The sequence below is a fragment of the Leptonotus elevatus genome, chromosome 15 (genome assembly GCF_054856555.1).
Source record: "Leptonotus elevatus isolate MCC_2025b chromosome 15, RoL_Lele_1.0, whole genome shotgun sequence".
NCBI lineage: Eukaryota > Metazoa > Chordata > Actinopteri > Syngnathiformes > Syngnathidae > Leptonotus > Leptonotus elevatus.
The window spans coordinates 7,124,338-7,150,554 of record NC_141253.1 but is presented as its reverse complement, the minus strand read 5'-3'; the positions used below and the strand labels follow the sequence as shown (position 1 = coordinate 7,150,554).

Genomic DNA, 26,217 nt, shown 5'->3' with positions numbered 1-26,217 from the left:
AACAGCAAAATGCCTGAGGAATTCAAATTCATTACATTTCTTTCTTTCTGCAGTAAAAAAAACCCCCAAAAAACAAAAAAGAAGAATTTAGAACCGAAACCATCCCTCAGGCCTCGCACGCGTTTTTTCCGGCTCTCTCTCCTAAGTGATTAAAATAAGCCATTTATGCAAACTGTCTGCCCTTATTAGATGTGTACAACAGAATGAGAGCATTTTCTGTGCAACCACAATGGGGAACGTGTTATTTTCTATTTTTCATGAGGTGGGAGAATCTCTGAATGATCAGAGTTGAAGCCAATGAAATGAACTTTTAACTGTGTCGGTATGGTTTAAAAAATAATGTTGATCTATGACTGTTCAAAAAAAAAAAAAAAAGCATGTTCACAGTAAAGCAAAGTAATCGAATATTCAAATAAAACCAAAACAATGGGAAGAAAATTTCAAAATGTTAAATGAATGGTTCGAGGGCAAATGAGTTCAGGAAAATTTGGATAGCTCAAAAGAAATATTTACTACCGCGATGTTAATGTTGATGGAACAAAACAATGTATTTGGAGCCAGCGTAAGACGTTGGCAGCCAAACAATCCAGCTCAATTCAAACATCAAAATTATTATGTTTCCCTTTTCTTTCCTTTTATCTCTCTTTTTGTCACATTGTTTGCTTCTTTTTTTGACTAAACATAATTAGTATGTTTTGGTTGCCAGAGAATAAAAAATTAAAAAACTAGGGAAAGGGCCGCACACAGTGATTATTGTGGCGATTAGAGACGTTTCCTTCTTATCTTTGATGTATTGGTGCATAAGCCAAACACTGTATTGTTTTCCAGGTCCAATTTTCTTCACATTTTAGGGGACGTGATGAGAAAATGTGCTCATTTCCTGCCATGTGCCCACCCACAGCAGCATTTATTCTTCCTGTCAACCAGATCGACCTGAATAATGACTTAATTTGTTTTCTCTTAATTGAATGGGCAATACCCGTTGAGTTCAAAAGAAGTTAAAACAATTTTTTTTTATGACAAACAATCCACAGTTATCGTCCAGTCGTCACTTTTCTATGCCACTACATTAGGGTCGCAGGTGAAAATTATGTTCCTTTGAAATGGAGATAATCTGCATAAAATGTCAATCACACTTGAATGGTAAATGTCACAGTTCTCTCCCTCCTAGATGTCTGATTCAGTGTAATAGTTGTCTTAAAACTTTTCAACACTTTCATGGTTGTAAAGGCCTTGCTCGTCGAGGAGCTAGCTTATCCAAACTAGATAAACATTCATAAACAAACTTCCCTTGCGATGTGATTTCATTCACAGGTACATATGAAATTCTGAATATGGTTAAGTATCATTGTAAAACATTTTCTTCTTTTTTTTGCCTGTGTTGAAAACTTCCCTGCATTTTGATTGACTATAATTTGGAATCTAGAACTGACTAATTCTGTTTTATATGGCAATCAAATTTATGAATAGAAATCAGAAATACTTTCCTTTATCCTTTATGTACTTTTTTTTGTTGTTGCGAATAGAACGTTAGCCATGTTATAATACATTATTTAAAGCAATTGCCATTGCTCTTAAATATTCTAAAAAAAATTCTCATCTAAGCCATATTTTTAATTGAAAAGATGATTTTAAGATGGAAACTAGAGCACAATAGTGTTGCTTCCCTTTAAAGTTTTTTTTGTGTTCGCGTGATTACTAATTCATAGGAACACAGATCAGATGGATGTTCTCTGCTTGAAGATTTAAAAATATTCAATTTCCCCCTTTGATTCCTCTATTAAATTACCATTAATGGAGCCATCCGAGCGGAAGTAAACAAACTTCACAGCATTTCCCCGCTGTTTCCGGAGCAGACACACTTCACAGCTCATTTGCCGCTTATCCCTCACGGGTGAGATTGCAACTAAGCAACTTCCTTTATTTGAGTCAGGAAGTCCTGTTTGAGAAAGTACTGTATAGGTAGGAAAGAGTCATAAACTCCTCCCTATATCATGAACAGAGACACATTGAGAGAGTGAGAGAGAGAGAGAGAGAGAGAGAGAGAGAGAGCTTTGTGGTGTTTTCCCACTTTTCATTACAGTAGCTTAGAAATATTGCCATAGCACATAACAATCCAGTCTCAAAGTCAAGATTTCTTTCTGTTTACTCTGTTCAAGCTCACCTCGTCAGTATTTATTGTTTGTGGTCACCGCCTCGATGATTGTTGTGACAGGAACTGCTGTGTTAGTAAGAAGACCTTGTATTTTTGACATTTTGTCTGTACAAGCTTTCTACTTCATGCGGAAAGATGTTGTTGGTGGTGTTATAACAGTAATATTGCCACAACATGCAAAAAAAACGGCCTTGAAGTCGGAAAAGAATGATAGTTTTTTTTTTCGGGAGCTTTTGTCATAACGCTGAAATGAAGAAAAAGCTGTCCTTGACATTTAAAATATATGAGGGCTTAAGCGTCAATGTCACAGGCCACATCTCAAGAGTTATATCATGAAGGTGATTTTTTTTATGATTTTGCCTTTATGGACAACAGAATAGATTGGAGGTGGGTGGAGGCTACACCTCAACGAAGAGGCTAGGGTAGCCGTTATTTATTAAGTAAGCTTATCTGGTAACTCCAAGGTGTGTCAGAAAAGTTTCTCACAGCTTACATGTCCACGTCTTCAACACACGGACGGAACTGTCGGAATCTCAGTGAAGGTGAGCAAGCGTTGTCATTTTGAAGCAACCATGATCGTCTTTTCATCTATTGAGAATCTTTGTATTCGTGGTGGTTGACCATCTGACAAGAATTGTAAAGTTGCACACTGGCGTTTGGCCTCTGGGTCGTACTCAAAGATCCGGTGATGACTCTCTTAGTAAGTCTGGTGAGAAGATGCTCAATTACCCTTTTTTTTTTTTTTGCTATGGTGCGGTCCTAGTCAGATTTAGAAGCATCAGGCTTAGGTTAACTGAAGACTCCAAATGGTCCACAGGTATGCCCACAGTTTAGAATTTAGAGCGGCTGTTAGGGGTATATAACTCTCTACAAAAGATTTGATCCGGTTTTCGAAAGTGGAACAATTTGATCCGGTTCGATTTTATATAGTACGGCTCCGTTCGAGTGGGTATGATGCAATAACTTTTTTGTTGTCATTATGCATACATAATTTCCTTCTAAGATACTGTACATCTTTCCAATAAAACCCGATTCGATTCGTATTTTGATATAATTCAAGTGGAACGATTTTTCCGGTTCAAACCAGTTTTTGGTACTCCCGTAGCGGCCGTCATACCGTGGCAATCATTACTGCGCTGTCTAGCAGTACAAGTCAGTGTGACAGCTGTGTGTTTGCTGAAGACATCGTACTAAATTTCACATTTATGTGGCTGTCTAGAATGAATAATTTATAGTTTTTTTTTGCATATTTATATTAGAGTTAAGGAGAGGAAACGGTCAGCCAATCGAATGACTTTTTGAGTTGTTCCATGATGTTGACTTGTCGACCATGATAAATGAAAAACAAGTTTATTTACATACAAAGTGACATTTATGTACAATAAATATACAAAATAAAGACCAAAGATATTTTTACATTTGTCACACTTGGCAAGTCGTGTTGTGCTTTAAGCTCTTCTGGACAATGTAACAATGAATGGGGATTTAAATGATCATATAAATCCATCCATCCATTTTCTAAACCTGCTCATTAGAGTCGCAGGTGAGTTGGAGCCTATCCCAGGTGACTTTTTTTTTTTTATGCGACTGGTCAGGTGCATAATATAGCATTGGCAATCCTGTTGATTTCCCTTATGAATGATGAGTGTGAAAAGTCTGATGCTTTCAGTGGCATCCAAACTGCTTGTGTTTACTATATACACAAAAAGTTCAGTTGGAATTGAGAGCAATCTGGCAGAATGATCCGAACAGTACATCCATGATGCATTACTTGGCTGCATCCCCTGCGGTGCGCCAATTTATTTTCTGTCATGGCCACATCACCACTGGACTTTAGTAGCCTCACAAATACAGAGATTCGTGAAAGCAATATTCTGGCAAACAAAGGTAGCGTCTCAACTAGTTGTTTTATTCATTTATACATTCTGACATTGCGTGCGACTGAAGGGGGACGTGGAATTGAGGCTGAAAGTTCAAAGATGACATCTGAGAAGATGTACATGAGCCTCAGGCTAAGTTTGAGGGGATCACTTCCAATCAAGGATTTTCACTGAGACCCAGGAGGATCAGGTTTGTCCTCCAGTCTGATTACCATGTCGTTGAACTTGGAAGAGGAGGAAGAAATTAAGAGTTCAAATGCAAGAGCAGGCATCTTAATTTGTTGTGAATTTAATACAATGAATTCTGATTTCCAGGAAACAGTTAAGTTCATATTTGGAACACTTTAAAATAGCCTTCCAAAGAGACCATTGATGTCATTTCACCACCCAACAGACAACTCTTAAGAAAATCATTTTCTTCAACAGGCATCTTAATTTGTTGTGAATTTAATACAATGAATTCTGGTTTCCAGGAAACAGTTAAGTGAATATTCAACAGACAACTCTAAGAAAATAATTTTCTTCAACCAAAAAAAAAAAAAGTATAAAATGTTCACATAGCTATATAATTATGCTAAACAGGTAAATATTATGCTTTTGTGAATAAAGTTTAATAACATCTCTCACCACGGTCTCTTGATCTAGTCTATAAATAAAATAACAAATGTGGCACCCTACTCATGCAGGCACTAGTCTTGACATGGCATTTACACTGATACGAAACTCGAGAGCCGCCAGCATTTTCGCCACGCTGCGGATGCACTATGAAAATAAAACCCTCAAACTATAATGGTAAGGAAGGCTAAGGGTAATTGAAGCCATTTGCATTGTTGGTTACTAAAATCTTTTTGCGAAATGTCCTACTCTTCTTCTTTTAACTCCCCTGTAGAGGCTGAAAAACAAAACAACAAGTCAAATCATGTGCACAAGCCTTTGCTGTTTGGTTGAACTGAGTTGCTAACATCATATTTTTCGCAAAAGGTTTGAGTAATTTACTATACGACTTAAGCAGCATTCAAATGTTCCACTGCAACAACTGCAGAACTGGATGCTCAATTTATATTTTTACAGCCTGTCTGCTAAACATATTTCTTTAAATGCATATCGGATTTCATTAAGCACATGAAGCACATCTTTAATCAACAATCCAATCCAACACAGTCTTGCCATTAATCACAAAGCCATGTTGAGATCAATATGCTTTTCACATTTTCACACATGCAGAAGGTCTCAGGAATATTGAGGGTGCCGTTGGAAAGCGCCATGACTTAAACATGGCCACTTTTGTGGACCATTTGGAACATGTGATTAACAATGAATCCAATTAAAGCTCCAAAATGGCATATTCTTTTTCGTATAGCACTTGTGCTCTGTTTGGACAATCGTTACCGTTTACTTACTGCTTGTTATTTAAATGATTTTACATGTCAAAAGATCTGTGTTTCTATGATGCAACCACAAGCGGGTATCATTGGTGGCCAATAGTAAACATCTGTATAACCACAACTGGAACTTATTGTGGCGGAGCAAAGCACTACACACACTACACAGATTACTGTTGTGGCTGCTGTTTATTATAAATGAGGCAATAATAGACAAGACAAATGGAATCTACACCGCAACGTGACTTAAGCCTTGATGTAAAGAGACGCTTCTCCCAAATATAAACATCATTTTCCTCAATAGAAGAGAGGTAGTTTGTCTCACTAACTGGCTGAAGAAGGAGAGGAAATAATATTGTCGGGCAAATTGTTATTACATCATTGATTTAACTGTTCCGGCTGTTGTTGCAACAGTTGTTTTTGCTCGGGATGCTGTGAGAATAAAAGGATTTAAGTCAGTGGAGGGACTATTTTGATCTTATTCTCAAAGCATGTTCATTGGTACAGTACAATTGCTATACGACTTCAAATTAAAATGTTGGTTTATTTACTTTTGGCCAGAAAGGGTTATGCCCTGTTCTAGACCAGTGGTTCTCAACCGTGGTCCTTGAGTACCCCTATCCAGCCTGTTTTCCATGTCTCCCACAATCAAAACAAGTACTTCAAACGATCAGCTACTCAGCAAGCTCTGCATGAAGCCTGATAACAATACCCAGCTGTGTTGGCTGGGGAGACATGGAAAACAGGCTGGATAGGGATACTCGAGGACCGGGGCTGAGAACCAGTGTTCTAGACTATAAAGCAAAACAGTTTTTCAAGACATAGTGCTTGAAAAAAGCTCAATTTGAATTTACGAGTTAATCCTAATACAGTACATACATTGTCTGTGTATGTGATAGCCTGATTTGAATTGTTTGGACCAAAATTTGAATCGAAAACATTACTTCTGTTGGGATAGGATCCGGCTCACAAGCGACCAAAATGATGACTAGAAATTGGATGGAAAATCAACATTAGTGAATGCAGAAAATCTGAATTGAAACCCATTGATATTATACAACAAATTTGTATACCAACATTATCATTTATTCAGATGAACTAATTACAAAACCTCCAGTTAATTGGATTCAATTAAGCCCCACCACCAATTTCCTAACTAAAATATTGTTTACAAATCCTGGATTACAATACTTTACAGGGTGAGATGTATTTGGAATGAGTCCTGGTGCCGTGCCAATGACCCTGAAAGCCATTTTGTTCAGCAGGTAATATGTGGACCAGATGTTCTGCATATTTAGTGTGCTAAATTCAGAAGTATTTCATTAAAATTTGATGTTATCGTCATGTAATGGGGCTACTCTATCTACATGTTTTCCATTAGCGCCCCTAACAGTAACCTAATACTAACTTGACCAAAAGTGACATCCGCGTTGGCGTATTTTGGAAACCTCTGTGCTCTACATTTTGAAGAGGTGCCATTTTGTATATAATAGATCACATCTTTAAGCAATTGGGATAATAAAGGCCTTTATAAGCCGTAGGGAGAGTCCTTGTGTACCACCCAAGTGCTAGCATGGCCATTTTAGCGCTGTACTGCTAACACAGAGACGAACCAAAAAGAAGCAAACGTTTTTGTTTTGGTCAGGTTCACATTCATATTACAGTATAAGTGATCCATTCTCCATATTCATGTCGTAGAGGTGATGAAAACAAATTCAGAGGTTACATTAACCTAACATGGCATCTGGTTTGTTTTATGGAAGATTTTGTGTCAGAAATGGGAACGAGCTGACTGTTTGGAAAAGAGACAAAAACGTCAGTCAATTCATACTAAAAATTGTCAAGAATAGAGACACGAGCGCATGTGGCTATAATTTAATTAATAACTTATATAGATACGATACAATATATGGATATTTGGGATGAAAAGTTTCTCTCTCCTGTGCAATACAAATAACTTTAAAAACAATTAAATAGCTGTATTGTTTTGTGAAACTGTACTCAATACTGTATAATGAGTACACTTCTGGTCTGCAATTAAGTTAATTGTATGTACATGCTAAGATATTGTTATGTAGTAAAATGTGGAATATACATAACCAGCCTTTGAATTATCCATAAACATTTGTTCTACTTGCGGGGACCTGCTGTAGTCTCTGTTGTGTGTACTCATTAGATGCTATTTAACTCAGTGGTGACTCACTGAAGCCCGTTTTAATTGGAAGTCACTTCACTCGTGATAGTTTCATTCAAATGAATTGCACTCATCCGGAACATGTTGTTTGACATTTCTGTTTGCGCTTTCTGAAAAGGGATAAACATACCGTTGAATACAATTATGATTATAGTGTGGTCCACTATTTTGTGACTGTGATGATACTTTTTTTTATACAACAGTGATGTTCCATATAAAGGCAACAGACTTTCAATTAGCCTGCATTCATTGGAAAAGCTGCAGCAGTTTAAGCATCCGTGACCTAGAAAGCATTGCAGTGAGTCCTAAACAACAGTCATGGTAATTGCAATATTAAACCCACTGGTTTGAGGTCAATGGAAAAATCAATGGAACAACCATTCATGCTCACATTTGCACCTATGGACTATATATATATATATATATATATATATATATTAGTTTACTGACTAATACCACAAATACAAAGAAACTGTAGAACTGAGTAGCTCAGATTAAACCCCTTTCACCAAGAAATCATTGCCTAAATCGTTATATACCAAAACACTTCATTGCTAATGTTTTTCTTCTCAGACAACCCTTTTGACCTCAACTTCAGATTTAGCACTCAAGTCCCTTCGACACATGGCCATGTTGCTTCTCGCTGGCTTTCAAAAACTTCTACATTTCTGTATTTTCGTTTGTGATTTAAGACTCCTCATTCTTAGTCTCTCTCTGCTACCTTGTCCTTTTCCAGAAATCTGTCCATTTCTTCTCATTCCTTTTGTATTGTGTCTTCTCGCTTCGTTTTTCTAACCTATTGATTTTTCTTCGCTCCTCTCCTAGCAATGTTCCGTGTCTTCTTTTTCTACTTCCAAGGCAAAGTCCCTGGAGATGTGTTCTACTCAGTCCTTTGAGTCTATTCAGTCCCTTGGGGGATCATGTTATGCCTGTGGTTTGGGGACAGGGTGCTCCCAGGTGCCTTCTCAGCAGAGCAGGTGTCCAGGGTAAGTTCTGGAATGTTTTGGGGGCCTGGGAAAATTTCAGTCGCAGTCTTTTGATCATTAACATTCATCTTCATAGACTGTAGTGCACTGGGCCCATCTAGTGAATATATCTTATGATGAGAGCAACAAGGGAGGTTCACCTGAAATTCAAATGGATTTAACACCTTGTTATAGGGGGAACATGATTAAAAAAGATTCTTTAGAAGTCTGTCTTTGATCATTTTTTCATCCCTGACAGTCATAGAATCAAGAGGAAACTATGGGCCTTCAAATACGGATGATTTATGGTTTGGGGAGGACACAGGGTCCCTCAGGGTCCCTCAGGGTCCTCTTCAGTGAGAGAGGTTGGTATCCTGAAGAAGCAGTTCTGGCCAAATCTCACCAAGGTCCACTTTGATCTTAGAGTGTGTAGAATTTTCTGAGCTAGAGACGACAGGATGTGGACTTATGCACTTGGTTTGTCTTGTGTGGTGCTTTTATGCTGAGGACTAGGACAGCTTGTTGCAGGTACCTGTGGGGAACAGACTGTCAAATGACCAAACTTCCTCTACAATATATATTTGTAGCAATTCCCTGCTGGCATAGTGTTGAGTGCAGATCAGATTAAGACAAGTGAAGGCTGTGCTGGTGTCTCTGGTAGTTTCAGGAAAGAACGGTTCTCTCAAAATCTCAGGTTGACAGGCCTGGTAGGGGTGTGGGGAGTTCAAAATTTGTGTCGGTGCATGAGAGTATGGATGATGTGAAGGACAACTCACCAGGCACTTTCTGTAGGCATCCTGGAGGGCCTCGGCCTCCTTCTGCAGCTGATGGATCCAATCTCTGGGTTCCGTCCCCAGCTCCAGGTTGGGATTCTCATATGACTCCTTTCCGTTCCTTTGCCTGGTACAACCGGTTGTTCCTCTTGGCATAGTTTGGTTCACATACCTACTAGACTCGGAGGTAGCTTGGAGACGGTTTTTGAATTCTTGATTTTGGTGGAGACGTTTCTTTAGGTTCTCAACATGACCAGTGAACCATTGCAGCTTCTCCTCACATTCAATCAGCTGGACCCCAAGTTGACCACATTGCTCCACCTTGTGCATGAGCTGTGCCTGCAGAACTTGCCTCTCATTCTGCAGTGCGTCTTTTTCCAGGTGGTGTTCACTTTGCAGCCTTTGTAGCTCTGACTGCAAAGCCAGTTGCACTTGAGAAGGCTTTTCTATGGCTACACAAATATGCTGGTTCTCCACTTTCAAGTCCTTCAACTGTGTCTTGAGAAGCTGCACCCGCTCCTCCAACTTGGCTTTTTCACTTTTTAACCTGGTATAGTCTCTCATGCTATCCAGTTTGTCCATCAGTAGTTTGTTAAACAGACTCTACTGTAGTCTTCTGCTTTCGCACTGATTGAAGCTAACACAGTTTGGATATGTGTGGTTTCCAGTTCCATTCTGTGTTTGCTGTCTATGGGTTCATCTGTTCTCTTGATATATCCATCCTTTACCGCCAGCTTGGAGAGTTCTTTAAGGACCCCGTGGTTATGTGTGTCTTTCATTGTTTTCATCACTAGCTCTCTCTTCAATAGGTCCTCGATGGTCTTGACCTTCTCTTTGTGTTTTTTTACAAATCTCTTTAAATGCCTCATTTTGCATCTGCAGCTCATTTTCTTGCTGTAACAATATTTCCATTTCCTTCAGCAACACTGGTTTCTGGACAAGGACATTGTTTTCCTCAGTCTGTTGTTTTTGTAATCGACCTTTTGTGTGATTTTCGTTGGCTTTTATTGCCTTTGGCTTAATTCCATAGGTCATCTCCAGTTCTCGTCTCACTTCATCAAATTTCTTCTGAAACTGTACCTTTACTTCCATCCTCGGCTTGGCAATTTCAGTGTCTTCTAGACACTGCAGATTTACATTGACTTCATTCTGAGTCTGTGTTTCATTTTCCTTCCGGTATGCCTCCAGTTTGCCATGATCATATTCCTTTTCAATCATTTTCATCTTCTCAGCAAGTGGCTCACCACCATTTATGATGCTTGCTGTCTGAGTTGACGCATCATGGTGAAGACAAGGTGCGTTATGCTGCACCACATGTGTCAGAAGTGTCATTAGAAAACCTTGATTATTGTTTTCTTCTTCCATAAGCAGGGATCTGGAAAGCGATGAGTGAGGATTCATTTCAAGAAGCTGAAGAATGTCTTCTTTCTCAAAATGTTTCCCTGTGCACAGGTTACTTTCAGGATAGAACACAGAAAAGGTGTAGTCATATCCTGAGCTGTGAAGATGATTAGCAACAATGCTGTTACAAGCTGACACCAAATTAAAGTGTAATTTCACAGGCACCGACAGAGGAGCTGGTTCACTTGAGAATGGTGGTGGTTTTAGGTCCATGATAAGTTGAGTGCGCAGTTGGGTTTGGAGCATTCCCTGCACCCTCTTATCCTTAAATCTTTTAAACAGTCTGTCCCTCAGCTCACTGCAAGATAAAGCATCCTCCCTGGTTGACACCATTATTATTGTCAGGTGTGATGACACTCCAAGGTAAGTTTTTTGATTTTAAAATGTCAACCAAATAAAAAATTATTTAGAAATTTAAAAATGTTAACATGAACAAGCTCAGCAGCCTTCTAGTTGCTTTGTTAAGTGACCTCAAAGAGATTAAACGTGAAGTGGGGCATGACTCATTACCATGGTGACCCTACATTGCATTCTTAAGTTGCCTATAATGTTGATGGACACTTTGCGGCCGGCTTTTACTTTTACTACTAATGCTGCCCCTTAGTTGCCCACCAACATGCCTGGCGTAAAATACACACACTGAGCACTAAACTGATGCCTACTGAAAATTACGATCTTACGTCACAAGTCAAAATGGCGGTCTTAGTTGGTGAAATGACGCTCTGTTCATTGAAAAAAATGCACTTTGGATCGTTGTCATTTGATTTGTGAGGATTATTTTGATTTTAAAATGTGATGAAAATGTTTACTTTAACAATCTGCTTGGTGGTATGCTAGTCACAGGCAAAAGCAATAAAAACAAAAACAAACGCTGTTTGTTTTCCCAGTGTAAAGCAGTGATGTCCAAACTCGGTCCCCAAGGGCCCGGAGTCCTGCAGGTTTTTGATGTTTCTCTTCTCCGACACACCTGAAGCTCGTCAGCATGCTCTGCATAAGCCTGATAACGATCCTGTTCATTGGAGCGGGGAAACATCCAAAACCTGCAGGATTCCGGCCCTCGAGGACCAAGTTTGGACACCACTGGTGTAAAGGAAGCATTTGCATTGTGTTGCATTGCGGAAATATCAGAAATGCACGGATGTTCGGAAATGTCAATATACAGTCGTCAGCGATTCTGGTGACTGATGAAAACCCACTTATGTCGGTGCATAGTTTTAAGTACAATAGTGTATTACTATTTTCGTTGTAAAACATGTTATACATTGTTGCTGGTGTTTTATGGGGTTTGGAGCTGATTAATGGCATTTCCATTTTCAGTGGGGAGATAGAGTTGAGATTTAGAGGTTGTTGTTTTTTTTACCCACAACAATCTCAAATTACTCAAGACACACCCCCGCGGCCCGCCCGACACTCCCCCTTTCTTCCCTTCCCCTCTCCTCTCTTGAATCCAACCTTTCCAGTCCACTCGTGTGACTTACGCGCGCGTGAGAGGCACAAAAAGCCCACGCAGCACAGCTGCTTCCATTTCTCAGCGCAAGAGCGGGAAGCTCGTACCACTTGCTGCCTGGGAGACGGAAGCACCGGCCGGCCACAACTCTTATGTCGGCCACTTCGCTCGTCTTTACCCGCAACGCAAACTTCCTCAGCCACCTGTTTTCATGTGTTTTATGTGTTTACGCTCCACAGTGAGGTAGCCTGTGAGGTTTTACTTTTTTTTTTCTTCTTCTTTTTTTTCCCTTTTAATTCGCGTTGCGGACTAGAGTTCCGCACCGTGGATGCCGCTTTTCGAGCCCCGCGGGACCAACCTGGCTCCGGTTGTTTCCGAGTGGACGAGGAGGAGGAGGAATATATGCGTGGAGATGCTGCTCCTGGTGCCCATTCTGTGGTTCCTGCCTTTGAGCCGAGCGGCACCTCCGCAGACCGTGCGAGAGGACACGGGGGTGGTAAGAAGTTTGTCCCTCTTTTTGACGTGAAAGTGGATTCGTAGGCTGCCGTTTTGTTTTTGGTTGGATGTTAGGTGGCAAAAGGCTCTGAATATTACAAGCAGACATGATGTGATAACTGGAGAGGAGGAATCAAAGGGCACTCCAAAGCAGTGATGGAGAGCCGTGATATGAGGTCGCGCAATAAATAAGGCAAGCTCGCAGTAAATACACACAAGATGTCTTCGCCTTGGCTGTCACACAGCCTGCTGACATGAAATGAGGCTCGCTTCCAGCTCTGTGTGTGACAGGGCGAGACAATGCGACTTTATTGGATATGTCATTTTGTCTGTCATGCTATGGAAATGTGTCACGACAACACTTTTTTTTTGGACCCACATGAATACAATATGATGCACATTTTTAACACGGAGCTTATAGCCTATGATTTTGTTTTGATAATGATAGTGAAAATGGAATGAATATGGTAATGTTAATGTATGCTTTTTTTGCTGTTTGCTTTAAATATGTCAAAACACTAGTTTTCCTCTAAAAGTTTCGATATAAAGTCATGACTAGAGAAATTCTGAAAAAACACTGAGATTAAAGTGTAGAACTATTTTATTATACGATATTGTGCATTTTATTTGACATAAATTGACTAATCGTAAGAATAAAATTTTATTTTTTTTAAGCTTTGTGGCATATTGGTAAAGTGGTTAGTACGTCTGCCTCACATTCCGGAGGTTGGGAGTTCAAATCTTCGGCCGTCCTGTGTGGAGTTTGCAGGTTCTGCCTCTCACATTCCAAAAGCATGATATTCTATGTTTAGATGAAGACTCAAAATTGTATTTCAGTATGAATGTTTTATTTTTACTTTTGTATTTATCTGACCTGCGATTGGCTGGTCACCAGTCCAGGGGTGTACCTCGCCTTTTGCCCAGTCAGTTAGGATAGGCTCCAGCTCACATGCAAGTGTTAGGATAGGTGCTATTGAAAATGATGGATGGATTTTCTAGATTAAAAGTTGTATATTTTCAAGATAAGTCATATTATGATAATGAAGTATGCAAATTTGCCGGTTGTGTTAATTGTATCAAAGGGACTGACAATCAAAGTTGTATTAGATACTGTAAACAATATTGTAATGACTTGGAGATTGACTACCACTTGTTTTGACTTGCATGCAAATGCAGGTTACGCCGTTGGAACAGAACTCCACGTAATGCACTCCATTTTGCATCCATTGCTTCGAGACGTGATTTGTCAACAACTATTTAATGGATTAGTATTCCCACTCCAATCCAGCACTTATCAGAAAAAACAAAATGTTTGACTACTTCTGCAAAAAAGATCTTGACAGAAGAAGAAGAAGGGATAATGGGCAATTATGCCATTATGTTGACACTATTGTAGCAGTACAGAATTGTTGTTTTGAAATTCTAATTCCCACTGCTTTGGAAAGTCAGAGCGAATTATTTAGGTGTTTACACTTAATGGATTGACTGGCAACCGCAACCTGACTGCTCACACTGTACGTTAGGGTTCTTCCACTTTTGTCCTGTACGTGTCAACCATGCCTTTTTCAACAGTTGAATTGATGCATACAAATAAAGAAGACGAGACCATCTAAGACAGGGATAGCCAAGTTTGGTCTTAGAGGGCCACGGTTCTACATGTTTTCGGTGTCTCCTGCCACCAACCCAGGTGTTTCAAATCATCAGCTCATAATTACATTCTGCAGGAGCCTCTCAGCTGTGTTTGAGGAGGGAGACATCAAAAACATGCATGACTGCGGCTCTCTCGGACCCAACTTGCCTACCCCTGATCTAAGATATACAAGAGCTTTCAAACATGATTCCAACATGCTCTTCATTCACTTTACGCAGATGCAGTGGGGGGATAAAGGCTCAGGGTCTGGTAAATGTCGTTGCGCTGCTTCTACTGTGAGAGATTATTGTCTCTGCTGGAAAAAAAATTGGAAATCCTAAAAATCTATGCAGTGGCTCCGTTGTTATTCTATACGCTACACGACTAACTGCTCTACCTAAAAGGGCGGATGTGGAGCAAGGCACGCACACATTTATTGTAAATAGTATACTATGGAGCTAATTGTACTAGGCAGATTTGACTGATGTCATCTTTTAAGTGGCTTGGGGACATATTTGGATGCTACGTGTTTTGGTTTCTTAGCTGTAATGTATTATATATATATATATATATATATATATATATATATATATATATATATATATATATATATATAAAATGTATAGTTATATTGTCCATTCACTTCTTTCTTTGCCGTTTCAGCAAAGCAACAACATTCATACACAATATCTGAATTAATTGCCATTTCTAATTAGTGCCAGGTGATAAATTTAATGAGGGGACAAAATATTACAGACTGAACTGCTGCTGACATCATACTTTTCATAGTAATTGCTTTTGTAGCAGATGCTTTTGTCTCCCTTAACAAATTCATGCCTCAAGCCACTAGAACATTCGCCCAGACGCTCTTAAGCATCTGGGTCTTTAGTGTCCCTCCGGTCTCCATCTTTTGTTCCGCCTCCAAACAAATTTGATTACGGACATTGTGTTGGCTCTTTTGCATTGTTTCCAATTCCCAGGGAACTTCTGCCCTGATATTTTAGAGATCTTTGTAGACTTGGCAGAGGCCAACAAATAATGACACAACCGTGTGCAATTTAGTTGTAGGGCAGTGGGTTCACTGGACCCGGAATTTTCTTATGAATTGCTGGACCACATGCACTAACTTGATGTGGACGTGTTCACTAAAGAATTGTTCCTTTTTTCCCCATCGTTTGAAGGCTGTCAGCTATTTATATACAATAGTTAAGAGCAGCAATACAAATGTCGTCAGCAGTTATGATGTGAATGCATAGTCCCGGAGGTTTTATTATTTTATGAGTCAAGCAGACTCTTTGTTGCACCTCGTCTCAACTGAACGGTTTGGTTCTTTACAAAAACAAAAGCTGAATTGTATCAAGCCCCGTTTCCACGATTACGCATGCTTAGCATGTCTGCATTACTGTTATACGGTTGGACGTTTGAATCTCAGATTGGGCCTTCCTTCATTGGTCTAGTTTAGTTGGGTTTTTCCTCCCACATTCCAAACATGTGTGTTGGGTTAATGTATGATTCTAAATGTTTCATTGGTGTCAATGTGATTGTTTGTTTAGAAAATGGATGGGCGGATAGGAGGGTACTATGGACGGAACTATGGATGAATGGATTGGATCACTTGGAGAGGGTGTGTTTTAACAAAGGCAATGTGTAAATAACAATAGGGAGATTTTAAGAGCCAGATGGGCCACAGACACCATCCCTCCCACCAGTGACCTTCTTAATTGATTGACGTTTAAAAAAACTAAACAAAGGCTCCTTCCCACTAATCAAGCTAGGCTCAGCTGTTGGGAGCAGGTGGATCCGATTTTTCGTCTGGCTTTTAAGTGGGGTTCCTTTATCTCGGCCCACTGGTGCTCATAACTGTTGTCCATTTGGGACATGGTCCACAAAACAACTACCCGCCCACAGAAGCGTGTCGCCCTCCACCTCTTCTTAACACTCGTTCCGACGACACCCGTCAATATGCTGCGTCACTTCGCTTTTTTTGTGGAGCTTGTGCGCTGCTGCGTCGCTCTCTTTGAAACTAATTAGCTGATCCACAAACTTTAAGCACAGCTCTGAGCCATGCATGCTTTGCTGTTATCTAGTGCACCACTCAGAAGTGTTTTGTAATCCTTGCGTTTGGGGGGGATTTCAACATAAAAGGCAATATATGATCTTAACTTTAGTGCATCTTATCAATTTCAAGATTATTCTTTTTTATGTTTTATGCTGAGTTCAGTGGCGTACTTATTGATTAGCTGCAGACAAAAAAAAGAGCTTTATGGCTTTATTAAAATACCAAGAACACGTGGTTTAATTAACAATAACCGTGTAATTCTGCTGTTTTTACATGAAGGCGTGTCAAGTGCCTGATCTACTTCATTGTGCAATTTCTGGTCTCTCCATCTGGTCTCATGTCCACTGACTTGCAGGAACATGCTGCATTCACTGGTGAGCCCTCCTACGGGTCTCCTGTAACATGCCTTCCCAGAACCTACGCCAGTGCTTCTCATTAGCTTTGCTGTTCATGACCATCCAATTTCAAAAGAATCACATTCTGCCAACTCCCTAGCCCTGTATGCTCCCGCTTTAATTCCTTGAGGTTAGTTCTTCCATTCGTGGCTTCCTTATACCAACACATTGAAAGTTTAGCCAAAAGCTGAAGAATGGAATACGTTTAGCGGGGAAAAGTAAATGATGTCAAGATGTAACAAGATGGAGAAACTTTTGCATTGAATGTCATCCGCCAGGCAAGCTTAAAAGAAAAAAAGAATTAGCCCTGCAGAATGTACCAATTATATTCTTGTGTTGCTAGAAAATAGTTAAATTAAAATGTTAGGATGCTGTCAGGGTTAGGGTTAGGGCAAGTATTTCAAAACTTTATTGTTTCTTAGTTGAAACAAAATGGTGAAGTGTGATATTTAATGCGATAATTTAAAGAGGAAGTCAACTGCAATACAATTTTCTTGACAGTAATATGTTCTATACAGCCCCACTAGTCTAAGTACGGTATTGTGGTTAATATCGGGTCAGTGGAATATGAGTTAAGCAGCAAAATCCAGCCGTTTTTATCAATATCAGAAGGCGACCATTTTGCCACTTGGTGTCCAGTGAAAATTACATCACAGTTGCTCAGGTCTCAGGTAACAACCAATCACAGCTCAGCTTCAGATAACAGGTGAGCTGTGATTGGTCGTTGCCTGAGGTCTGAGCAACTGTGATGTCATTTTCACTGGACAGCAAGCGCCTTCTGATACTGATATAAAAAAAAATTATGTTGGATTTTGCTTAACTCATATTTCACAAATGTAATATTAACCAGAATGTCATGTTAATAAGCCTCGTGAGGTCACATATAACATTATTGTCAAAAATGATTAAGGTTGACTTTCTTTGTAAAGGAATGAGTTTGCAGTGTTAAAAATGCTAGCAAGATTTAAATGTAGCCTCACGTGACCAAAGCCTCTAATGTTCAAGTGTGATTCCCAAACATGACCAATCATAATGGCGTGCGATTATGAAAGTTTGCTGCGTTAATAGTCACAGAGAACGCATATCTTCACCACATAGCAGCGCTAACAATACAAGCTGGCATTATCACTGTAAGCATTGATGCTTTACAAATGCCAAAACTATTTCTAATCTTTTAATGCTAAGACAATATGGTTGATACAAAAAAAACGGATGGTTGCTCATTTGTTCAGTCAAAACAAGAAAAATAAACATAAGCTAACGGTGGCATAGCTTGTCGTCTGCTGTCTTGCTGCCTTTAATCTCCTGGTGAAAATAACTTGTCTCTTTTCCACCGCCAAGAGACATATATTAACACATAAATGCATGAAACCCTCATTCTCCTTCATTGTGGTGATGTGCTAACGTGTCTTGTGATGTGCTTAATGTGCTGTGGTTCAGCCACTTACTCACTGTACTACTTTGAAGTCTAACCGTGAAAGGCCTCGACCAAGGCTCATGGAACAGAGTCCAGTTGAGCTGTAAACATGATTTGTACTTTAAATAGTGTATACTGTATTGGAAAATACCCAGAGAAAACTAATCAATACGTAACATACTCATGAAAATGCATTCTTCTGAACTATGAGGACACTTTTCCTCTACAGACATGCTTCTCGCCAAGCCGTGTGACCTTTCGGTGTGTGGTCCCGTGCGGTAGGCTGGTTAATAAGGACACTTGTGTTGGAAAAGTCTCAGTCACAGCTTCTCATTGTGCACTGATTGACAGTAATGACTGACAGTTTAGCGTGTAACATGCATAAAATTCACATTTTCCAGCGAGGAGTCAACACACTGCTATCCAACTCTTGTCGCCACAGCTTTGTTAAGTGTGAAAGTACCGTTGGGGGCTTGTGTTTTTTATTTTTTTTTATGAGATTGACGGGAGTTTACCATATCTTAAAAGGATAATTCGACAAGGATCTGATGTTTAACTGGCTGCCATTGGAGCGTGGCAGCTGCAGCATTTTGTGCGTGATATTTTCAACTGAATAGAAATTGCTTCTTTTGGTTTGGTTGTTAAAATTGTTTCGGGTATCAAATTTTAAATAGAGACACATTGGTTGTAAAGTCGCATGATGAATGTAAATGTTTTAAGAATGAATGATTTCTTTAAACGTATTGATTGCTGTAACATTAACATAATATGGCAATGTAGCAAAAATACTTGCTCAATTGATCATGAAGCCTTCAGAACAACATGACGTCAGCTAAAAGGGAAGTTGAGCCATGTGGCAACTCCTCTGGGCAGCAATATACTGATCAATACAACACTGACGGAGAAACAGGAGTTCAGAACATTCATTCTCCCATCATTTAACATATTTCAAAGGAATAATTGTTCAGAATCACTGGCATACAGTATGCATTTAATATGCAAGTTATACTGAATATTTGTGGGTTGTTTTAGCTCTGTGATTACACTTCCTTATGGAATAGTGTTGTTCCTAAATCAACCTTATTTCAAAGTAAAAGTCAGAATAAGTGTCTTTTTAGTCACAGCGTGGTTTGGACCCTGACTATTTTTCTTTTGATTTCACAATTCTCTTGTATTGGTGGAATTGAGGAGGTCTTCGAAGTATTCTCCCCACCGATTCACGATGTCCCAAGTCGAGGTCAATAGCACCCCATCTCCACTATACGTTGAGAGGAACCAGTTGAGGTGGCTGGGGCATCTGGTTAGGATGCCTCCTGGGCGCCTCCCTGGGGAGGTGTTCCGGGCATGTCCTACCGGCAGGAGGCCCCGGGGACGACCCAGGACACGGTGGAGAGACTACGTCTCACGGCTGGCCTGGGAACGCCTTGGGATCCCATCGGAGGAGCTGGCTGAAGTGGCTAGGGAGAGGGAAGTCTGGGCTTCCCTGCTAAAGCTGCTGCCCCCGCGACCCGACCCCGGATAAGCGGAATTGAAGACGGAACGGAATTCTCTTGTATTTTAATGTTGTGATTGGGGTTTCTCCTTTGGAACTGAGGAGCATTATGCAAAAGCTTTTCCATGGCGGCTTTATTACATGAGTTCAGCCACTATGGAGTGGCCTGTATAGGAAACCTCAAATCAACTCCATGTGGGCAGTTCTATTTTAACCACTGCCGCACCGCCCCACTTTCTCTTTGACTAGATCAAAGTTTGGCTTTGCTGCTGCCTTTCAAACGATTGACCAGATCGTATAATTGCAGCGGTTTGTGGCGTTTGTGCTGGCTTCAGTGCGGACGCCTAAAATAATCTATAGCTTTGCCATCTGAGCTGCCAATAGTCCGCTTTAATAACATGATCAAGAAAAGCCGAAAGGAATAGTACCACGGCTCTCAAATTGCTTGCAGAAACTGGCAGTTATAATAAGTGGTTTGGTTGTGTGCAAAAACATTACTTTTTGTCTTTCTTCGTGTGTCTTTGATATTAGCTCACGTGTATGTTTGACTGAGAGCCGCCAGATGGTCACTTCCGAACAAGTCACAGTTGCGCGGATAAGGGAAAAGAGAAGAGTGATGATGATGATGATTGCGTTTGTGGCGTCCGTGTCAGAATAGTTTTGAATTCCATTTCTCTCGGAAATGTGAAATGAAAGCACAGAGGATGAGCATAAAAGTACGAGTGGGTGGCAGAGAATAAGTGTCAATGGCCAGTGGCCTCAAAGCCTGCTTGCTTCAGTTTGATAAGCACATGAGGTATCAATCAATCAACAGATTGTGGTTAGATTGTGGCGATTGAGTCCAGAATGTTCACAAAGCACTTTGTCGCCATCCTTGATTGCAACTGTGCGAACTAAAGACATGGTAGTTTACCCAGGTTAGCAACGTTAGCACACAGGCTAGCAAAGTTACCATGTCAGTCGCTATGTTTACTTGACTGTATTTAAATTTTTGCTAGATTGACTGACTTGACGTGCTCGTATTGCTCAACAGGAATCCATGAGCGGTAACTTCCAAGACTGCATAAGTTCTAAAAATAAATCCAAACACATATAGATAGACATAAACCCTTGTGCATGTGTGTTCGCGTATGTATTTTTGCACATGCGATCGTCAAAGGGGTACATAACAGCTGCTATCATTCCTGAGCTGACACCAGAGGGATGTGGTTCACGGTGAGGGTCACAATGGTAACGTATAGATAGCATTTTGTGGTCTTTGTGAGCCACACACAACTACCACGTTTAAACAGTGCATGCAGGTTCTCCTAAATTTAGAAACTTTGCAAGTCCATGAAACACCCTGAAACTTTCCAAATGTTGATTGGTGAGATTGACCCACTTTGAGACCCTACTTGGAAACACTAATTACTTCATACATTCTGACAGTTTTTATGAATTGTGACTCCACTTTGAACGACTAACCCTTCTTTGAAACCCTAAGCTTACTTTAAAACACTAACCCTACATTGACAATTTACCTTGAAACCTTAAACCTAACTTTCCCTTGGAAACTTGACTTTCAAAACCCAAACTACTTTGAAACCTGAGGTCACACATTCACAGTTGAATTTTTCTACTCAATTTTAGAACAACTGTTAGAATTTTTGATCTTCTTTGAAAGCCTAACCCCGACTTTGAAAACCTACCTCAAAACCCTAACAAATTTTAAACCTGAGGTTACAGATTTTGACAACTGACAGCCATACTCGAACCCTACAGTGAAAATATATGCCTTGAAACCTGTTAAGAAAGTTATCTAGTGAAAAAGACATAGAATAGATGACCTAAGTAAGTGGGTTCAATGGGTCCCATAGGATTCAATCTATTGTTCAGGAATGCTTTGACGGGTATGAGGATTAAGGAGGAAGCGGAAATTGTTATTGCTTGACAGACACACTATTCACATTATGACGGCTAAGAAAAGTCTATAAAGCAAGAAAGGCGGTCATGATTGAAGTGATTAAGAGAAGAACATTTTGAATTCAGACAGCATGCAGATGCCCAGGTCATCATGCCAGGTTGCTAGAGAAGAAACAGGGCGTGGCAACAAAAAAAAATGCAGGAAAGCTTATGAATGACTCAGAGAGAGACCAAGCATTCGCTGAACTTCATATACAAGACCACATTCCATTTATAAAATGTTACCACAAACGCGTTTATGCGCTTTCCAGCTATATAAAATGAAATGAAAATTAAAGGCAAGGTTTTTAAAAATAACAACAAAATATAAAGGAATGGAACTATGGCAGCAGATGGCAAAATGTCCTAACTAACAAATTTAATTGTAGGCCCTTGAAATAAACTACCCTCCATTACTGCCGTCCTTAACAGCTGTTGATAAAGGATAGAATGAAATAAAAAAAAATTGTCACGCACATTCAAACTTGATAAATGAGTTATTTTTTCCGATTTAAATGTCAAGGAAATGCAATTCACAACCACCGCATGCAGGTTGTGTGTCAGAGTGAGCACATTTATCAGAACCTTCCGCATCCTTTCCCCCAAATCAGACTGGTGTCTCATTATATGCGCTCTGTTACTTCAGCACAGCCAAATAGCTCCTGGAGTGAAGCGACTGCCTGCTCCGGCAAAAGATGAGGCATCATTCGGCACACAACATGCGCTGAGCTGAAATCCCAACTAATGGATGCTTTGGAGTCCATCCTCTTCTGTTCCAGTTCACCGCATATGGTCCAATTAATTCTCATTGATCCTAATGACCAATAAAGTCTTGGTCGAGATTAAAATGTGATGAGATTTGGATTCAAGCACTGCTCGTGAAAAAGCCTTTTAGAGAGCATTTGATAAATGTAGCTGTCTGCTCAATACGCGTGGAGAGTCACAGTTGTACGCATCTTTCTTTAATTGATTTGTATTACTGCTTGTGAGTGTCTCTGAATGCATGTTCGTAGATGCGTAAATGTTTTAAAATCAATAAATGTAGAATGTGATGGGGTTGATATAGATCGTTTTCTTTAGCATATATCAACAAATAATATTTCAAAATGTGTTTGTCGTCTCACATCAGGTGAATAAAGGATCTTAAATTTCAATGAATTTGGCTTTAGTAAACCATAAGATGTGCTTGAAAAGTTTTAGGGAATTTTCATGCTTCTTCGGCCTATATGAACACTCACTTACCTCAGCAATATCAATACTCCTTTTAATTAAAGACTTCTTCTTTCCAAAGTAATCCTTTAACTTGTTCATTCATTTTCTACTCCATAGGAGGGGTGAGTGTTTGACTGTTTCCTTGATTGACTATGGTGAAAATTAACAAGCAACAGATTTAAAGCAGCCTTTAAAGTCATTTCAGTGATTTGATTCTAAGTGCTTTAAATGTGCTTGAAGATAAATGTTGAAAAGTCGATGAAATAGAAGACGCTCGGCTAACTGTTAGCTTACAAACACACAACACAACCAGTTGCTCCTCTCTTTGTATCCGGCAAGAGAGCATGATTTAGCTAGCTTCCTAATTGGCTATGATTTTGCTTCATGTCACTATCACGGAGCTCGTGGAAGAATTTGGGGTTTACATTTACATTAAAAAACTTGAATATTTGCGATACTATAAAGTAGCAAATTTGCATGAAAAAGTTGCAGATTTGCGACATTATAAAGGGGCAAATTTGCGTGATGACGACACGACGAACCTAATACGCCGTCGTAGGCAGGCAAGTGGGAATACTTAATATGGTATGGTTCATCGCCGCAAAAGTAATTACTATCTCCTTATTTGAAAACCTAAAGTATAATTTAACGAATTCTTCCGCCATATGCAATTTTTACTCTTGTGACTTAGGTGGCACAAAAATCAGAGTAAGCTACGTGTATTTCTCGCAAGTTTCTTAGTTTTTTTTCTTCTTGCAAATCTGCGAGTTTTTTTCTCGTAAATTTCCCACTTTATAATGTCGCAAATATTCTATTTTTTTCTCCTAAATTTGCCATTTTATAATGTCACAAATATTTGTTTTGTTTTTCTCTCCTAAATTTGTCAGTCTTTTCTTGGAATATTACCCCCGTTCTAAATCTTTGTTATATTTATACGTGGTCCGAGACCTAACACGCCATCGTAAAGAGGTGTGTTCCAATGCAGCTCATAATTTGACGACCGGTACACAGTATTTCGCCTATTCTCTTCTATCCTGGTGTAGCTTAGTAACCTTTCAAAGTGTCGGGGATAGCTAGGAACAATGTCAACACTATAATATACTGGGTGGCTCCATGACCCCCTGAGAGTCATCAAGGTCACAAGGTCACAAGGTTAAATTTTTCTGACTCGGTCATTTCCTGTCAGTGAGGATGAACATGAAGGGAGCCAGCAGCTGTGCATCAGACTTAAACAGGGAGGGATTGTGGGGCCGAAGAGGTCGCATGCATGACGGGACGCTTTACAGAGCAGTTGCCGTGGTGACACCATAGCTACGGTACTTGTTGTGCGCGTATGTGTTTGTGTGAGTGTGTGAGAGAGCCATTCATTAAAGGGTGTGATGTTAGCATCAGAACAAAGTGATGAATGTGTGTGTGGTCTAATGTAATTAACCTGAATAGAAATTATTTGTTGTTCTTGTAATATAGTATTAATTTACTTTGTGGCTAATTTATTTTCTGGTTGCTCTTTCAAATTATTTTTAAAGTTTTGATAGAATACTGTATGAATGAATAAATACTGTATCTTCATTAAAGTACATTTTCTGTTCAGAACACATTCATTGGAACTACCACCTTATATTGACCTGTGACTACCCCGCGATGGAAATGGCTTTAAGGGATCACTTGACGTTTCCTCTCAAAACCACCCGCAGATACCCACTAACTTACTGAAATTGCTTTTCCCCCGTTGCATAGATTCCCAGCGTCTAATAACTTTGGCAATCATTAGTTCCTTCTCATCACCAGCCTTCCTCTCAGCTATCGAGCTATTTAGAGGACAAGCCAAAGTTTGGATGCAGGTTCTCAGGAACGAACCAAAAAAGTGAGGAAAAATGATCAAAATCGCATTCAAAGGAATAAATATCATGGCTTGCCCGGCCCGGCGTCCCACGCGTTCTGCTTCCCTCTGTGCTTTCAAACGCGACATTGATGCACAATTTAGCCCTGCGCCCGTATTAATCAATGTCTCTCTCGTACAAAGCATGGGCTTCTTCTTCATATCTGTTTGCACTGAACAAGCAGATGTCTCGTAGAAGAAATGTGATTCACCCTCAGCTGCATATCAATAAACGCATCATGTCAAAGAGGACGTAATTAGGTTGAGTGTGGGCGATGTCAGACACCGTTGCCTCGTAGATTAAAGCTCTAGGTAAAAGCATTTGTTCCATAAAATTACTCGCCTTCCTTTAAGATACATGACTGTATCTACGATGACAATATCTTCACGCTATAAGTATTACAACGCAACTCAGATGATGTGTAATATGTATACCTCCATGATTTGCATACTATTTATGGGCACTTCTCTATGTGATTCATTATTTCGCTCTCAATGTGAATTTCTTCCTTCGGCTTTGAAGCTTTTCGCTGATGCCAAACCTTTCTGTATTAAAGGATTACAGATTCCTGTATCCAGGATTACCGAGGTGCAAACATCCTCACATCCAAGTACAGTAGCAAAGAATGGGAGTATGTCATAGCTTGCTGAGAAGCTGCTTAAGCCTAAATGAGGTGTGGATGTGCAGGACAGTGGAAGGCAGAATACATTTTGGGCTGTGTGGGGATTTTGTTGTATTCATATTTTATTTATTATTAGTATTAATATTAGTACTACTCCTACAATATGTTTTGATGAGAGAAGCAAAAATAATGCCCACATACACATACCAAAAGCATTGCATGTTATACTTGAAGTAAAAGCAATATAACATCAGCAATTTAATGCACTTTTGGCACATAGCAAATTTTTTTCTTTTTTTTTCTTTTTTTTTCATGCAGGACCCCGTGAAATCATTTAAAATGACTACCAGCCAACGTGCCTTGTTCAATTTCTATCCCGAGTTGTAGTCGATGATTCTGTTGTGGGGTGAAAATATGTTCCTGCTGACACTTTACTTTCCCACCTGTAATATTCCATTTATTGTTTCCATGTGCTCTTTCATGTTTGTATGAAAATATTTTCACTGTAGAGAATTTGTTGGTTGCTATCGAAACACTTTTCGTTGGAGCAGCTCAGGTTGAACACAATCCTATTTGACTTATTTGACCAAATAGTGGCCATGGAATTCAACGGTTCCACTGTCAAGCTCCATAGCTCAAATTCTCGCAATTACAAACACTTCCCATGTGCATTAATTAATACCTTGTCTGTGACAAGCTTTCGTCAAAATAAGTATCAAGAATTACAGTACACTTTACAAACCGCCAGCCTTATCCCATCGTGCCATTTACTGCTGGGCCAATGACGAGCATGAATTTAGTTTCCATGACAACCATGGGCAGACCTTGAGACTTGCAACCAAGTTAGGCTTGGTGGGCTCATTAACCCGCCGGTGAG

General features: G+C 39.8%; 1 protein-coding gene and 1 pseudogene across 3 annotated transcripts in view; one reads left to right on the top strand and one right to left on the bottom strand.

The window, feature by feature from the left end:
• LOC147161796 (matrix metalloproteinase-17-like) overlaps positions 1-26,217 on the top strand; it is a 73,706-nt gene that overhangs the window by 15,659 nt on the left and 31,830 nt on the right. For all 3 annotated transcript variants that reach the window (XM_086096136.1, XM_086096134.1, XM_086096135.1), the window contains one exon: positions 12,511-12,693. In XM_086096136.1, the coding sequence (XP_085952262.1) occupies positions 12,526-12,693 (168 nt within the window). In that variant the 5' untranslated portion in view covers positions 12,511-12,525. The remainder of the gene's footprint in view (positions 1-12,510; positions 12,694-26,217) is intronic.
• On the bottom strand, positions 9,086-11,083 carry LOC147161797 (centriole and centriolar satellite protein ofd1-like; annotated as a pseudogene).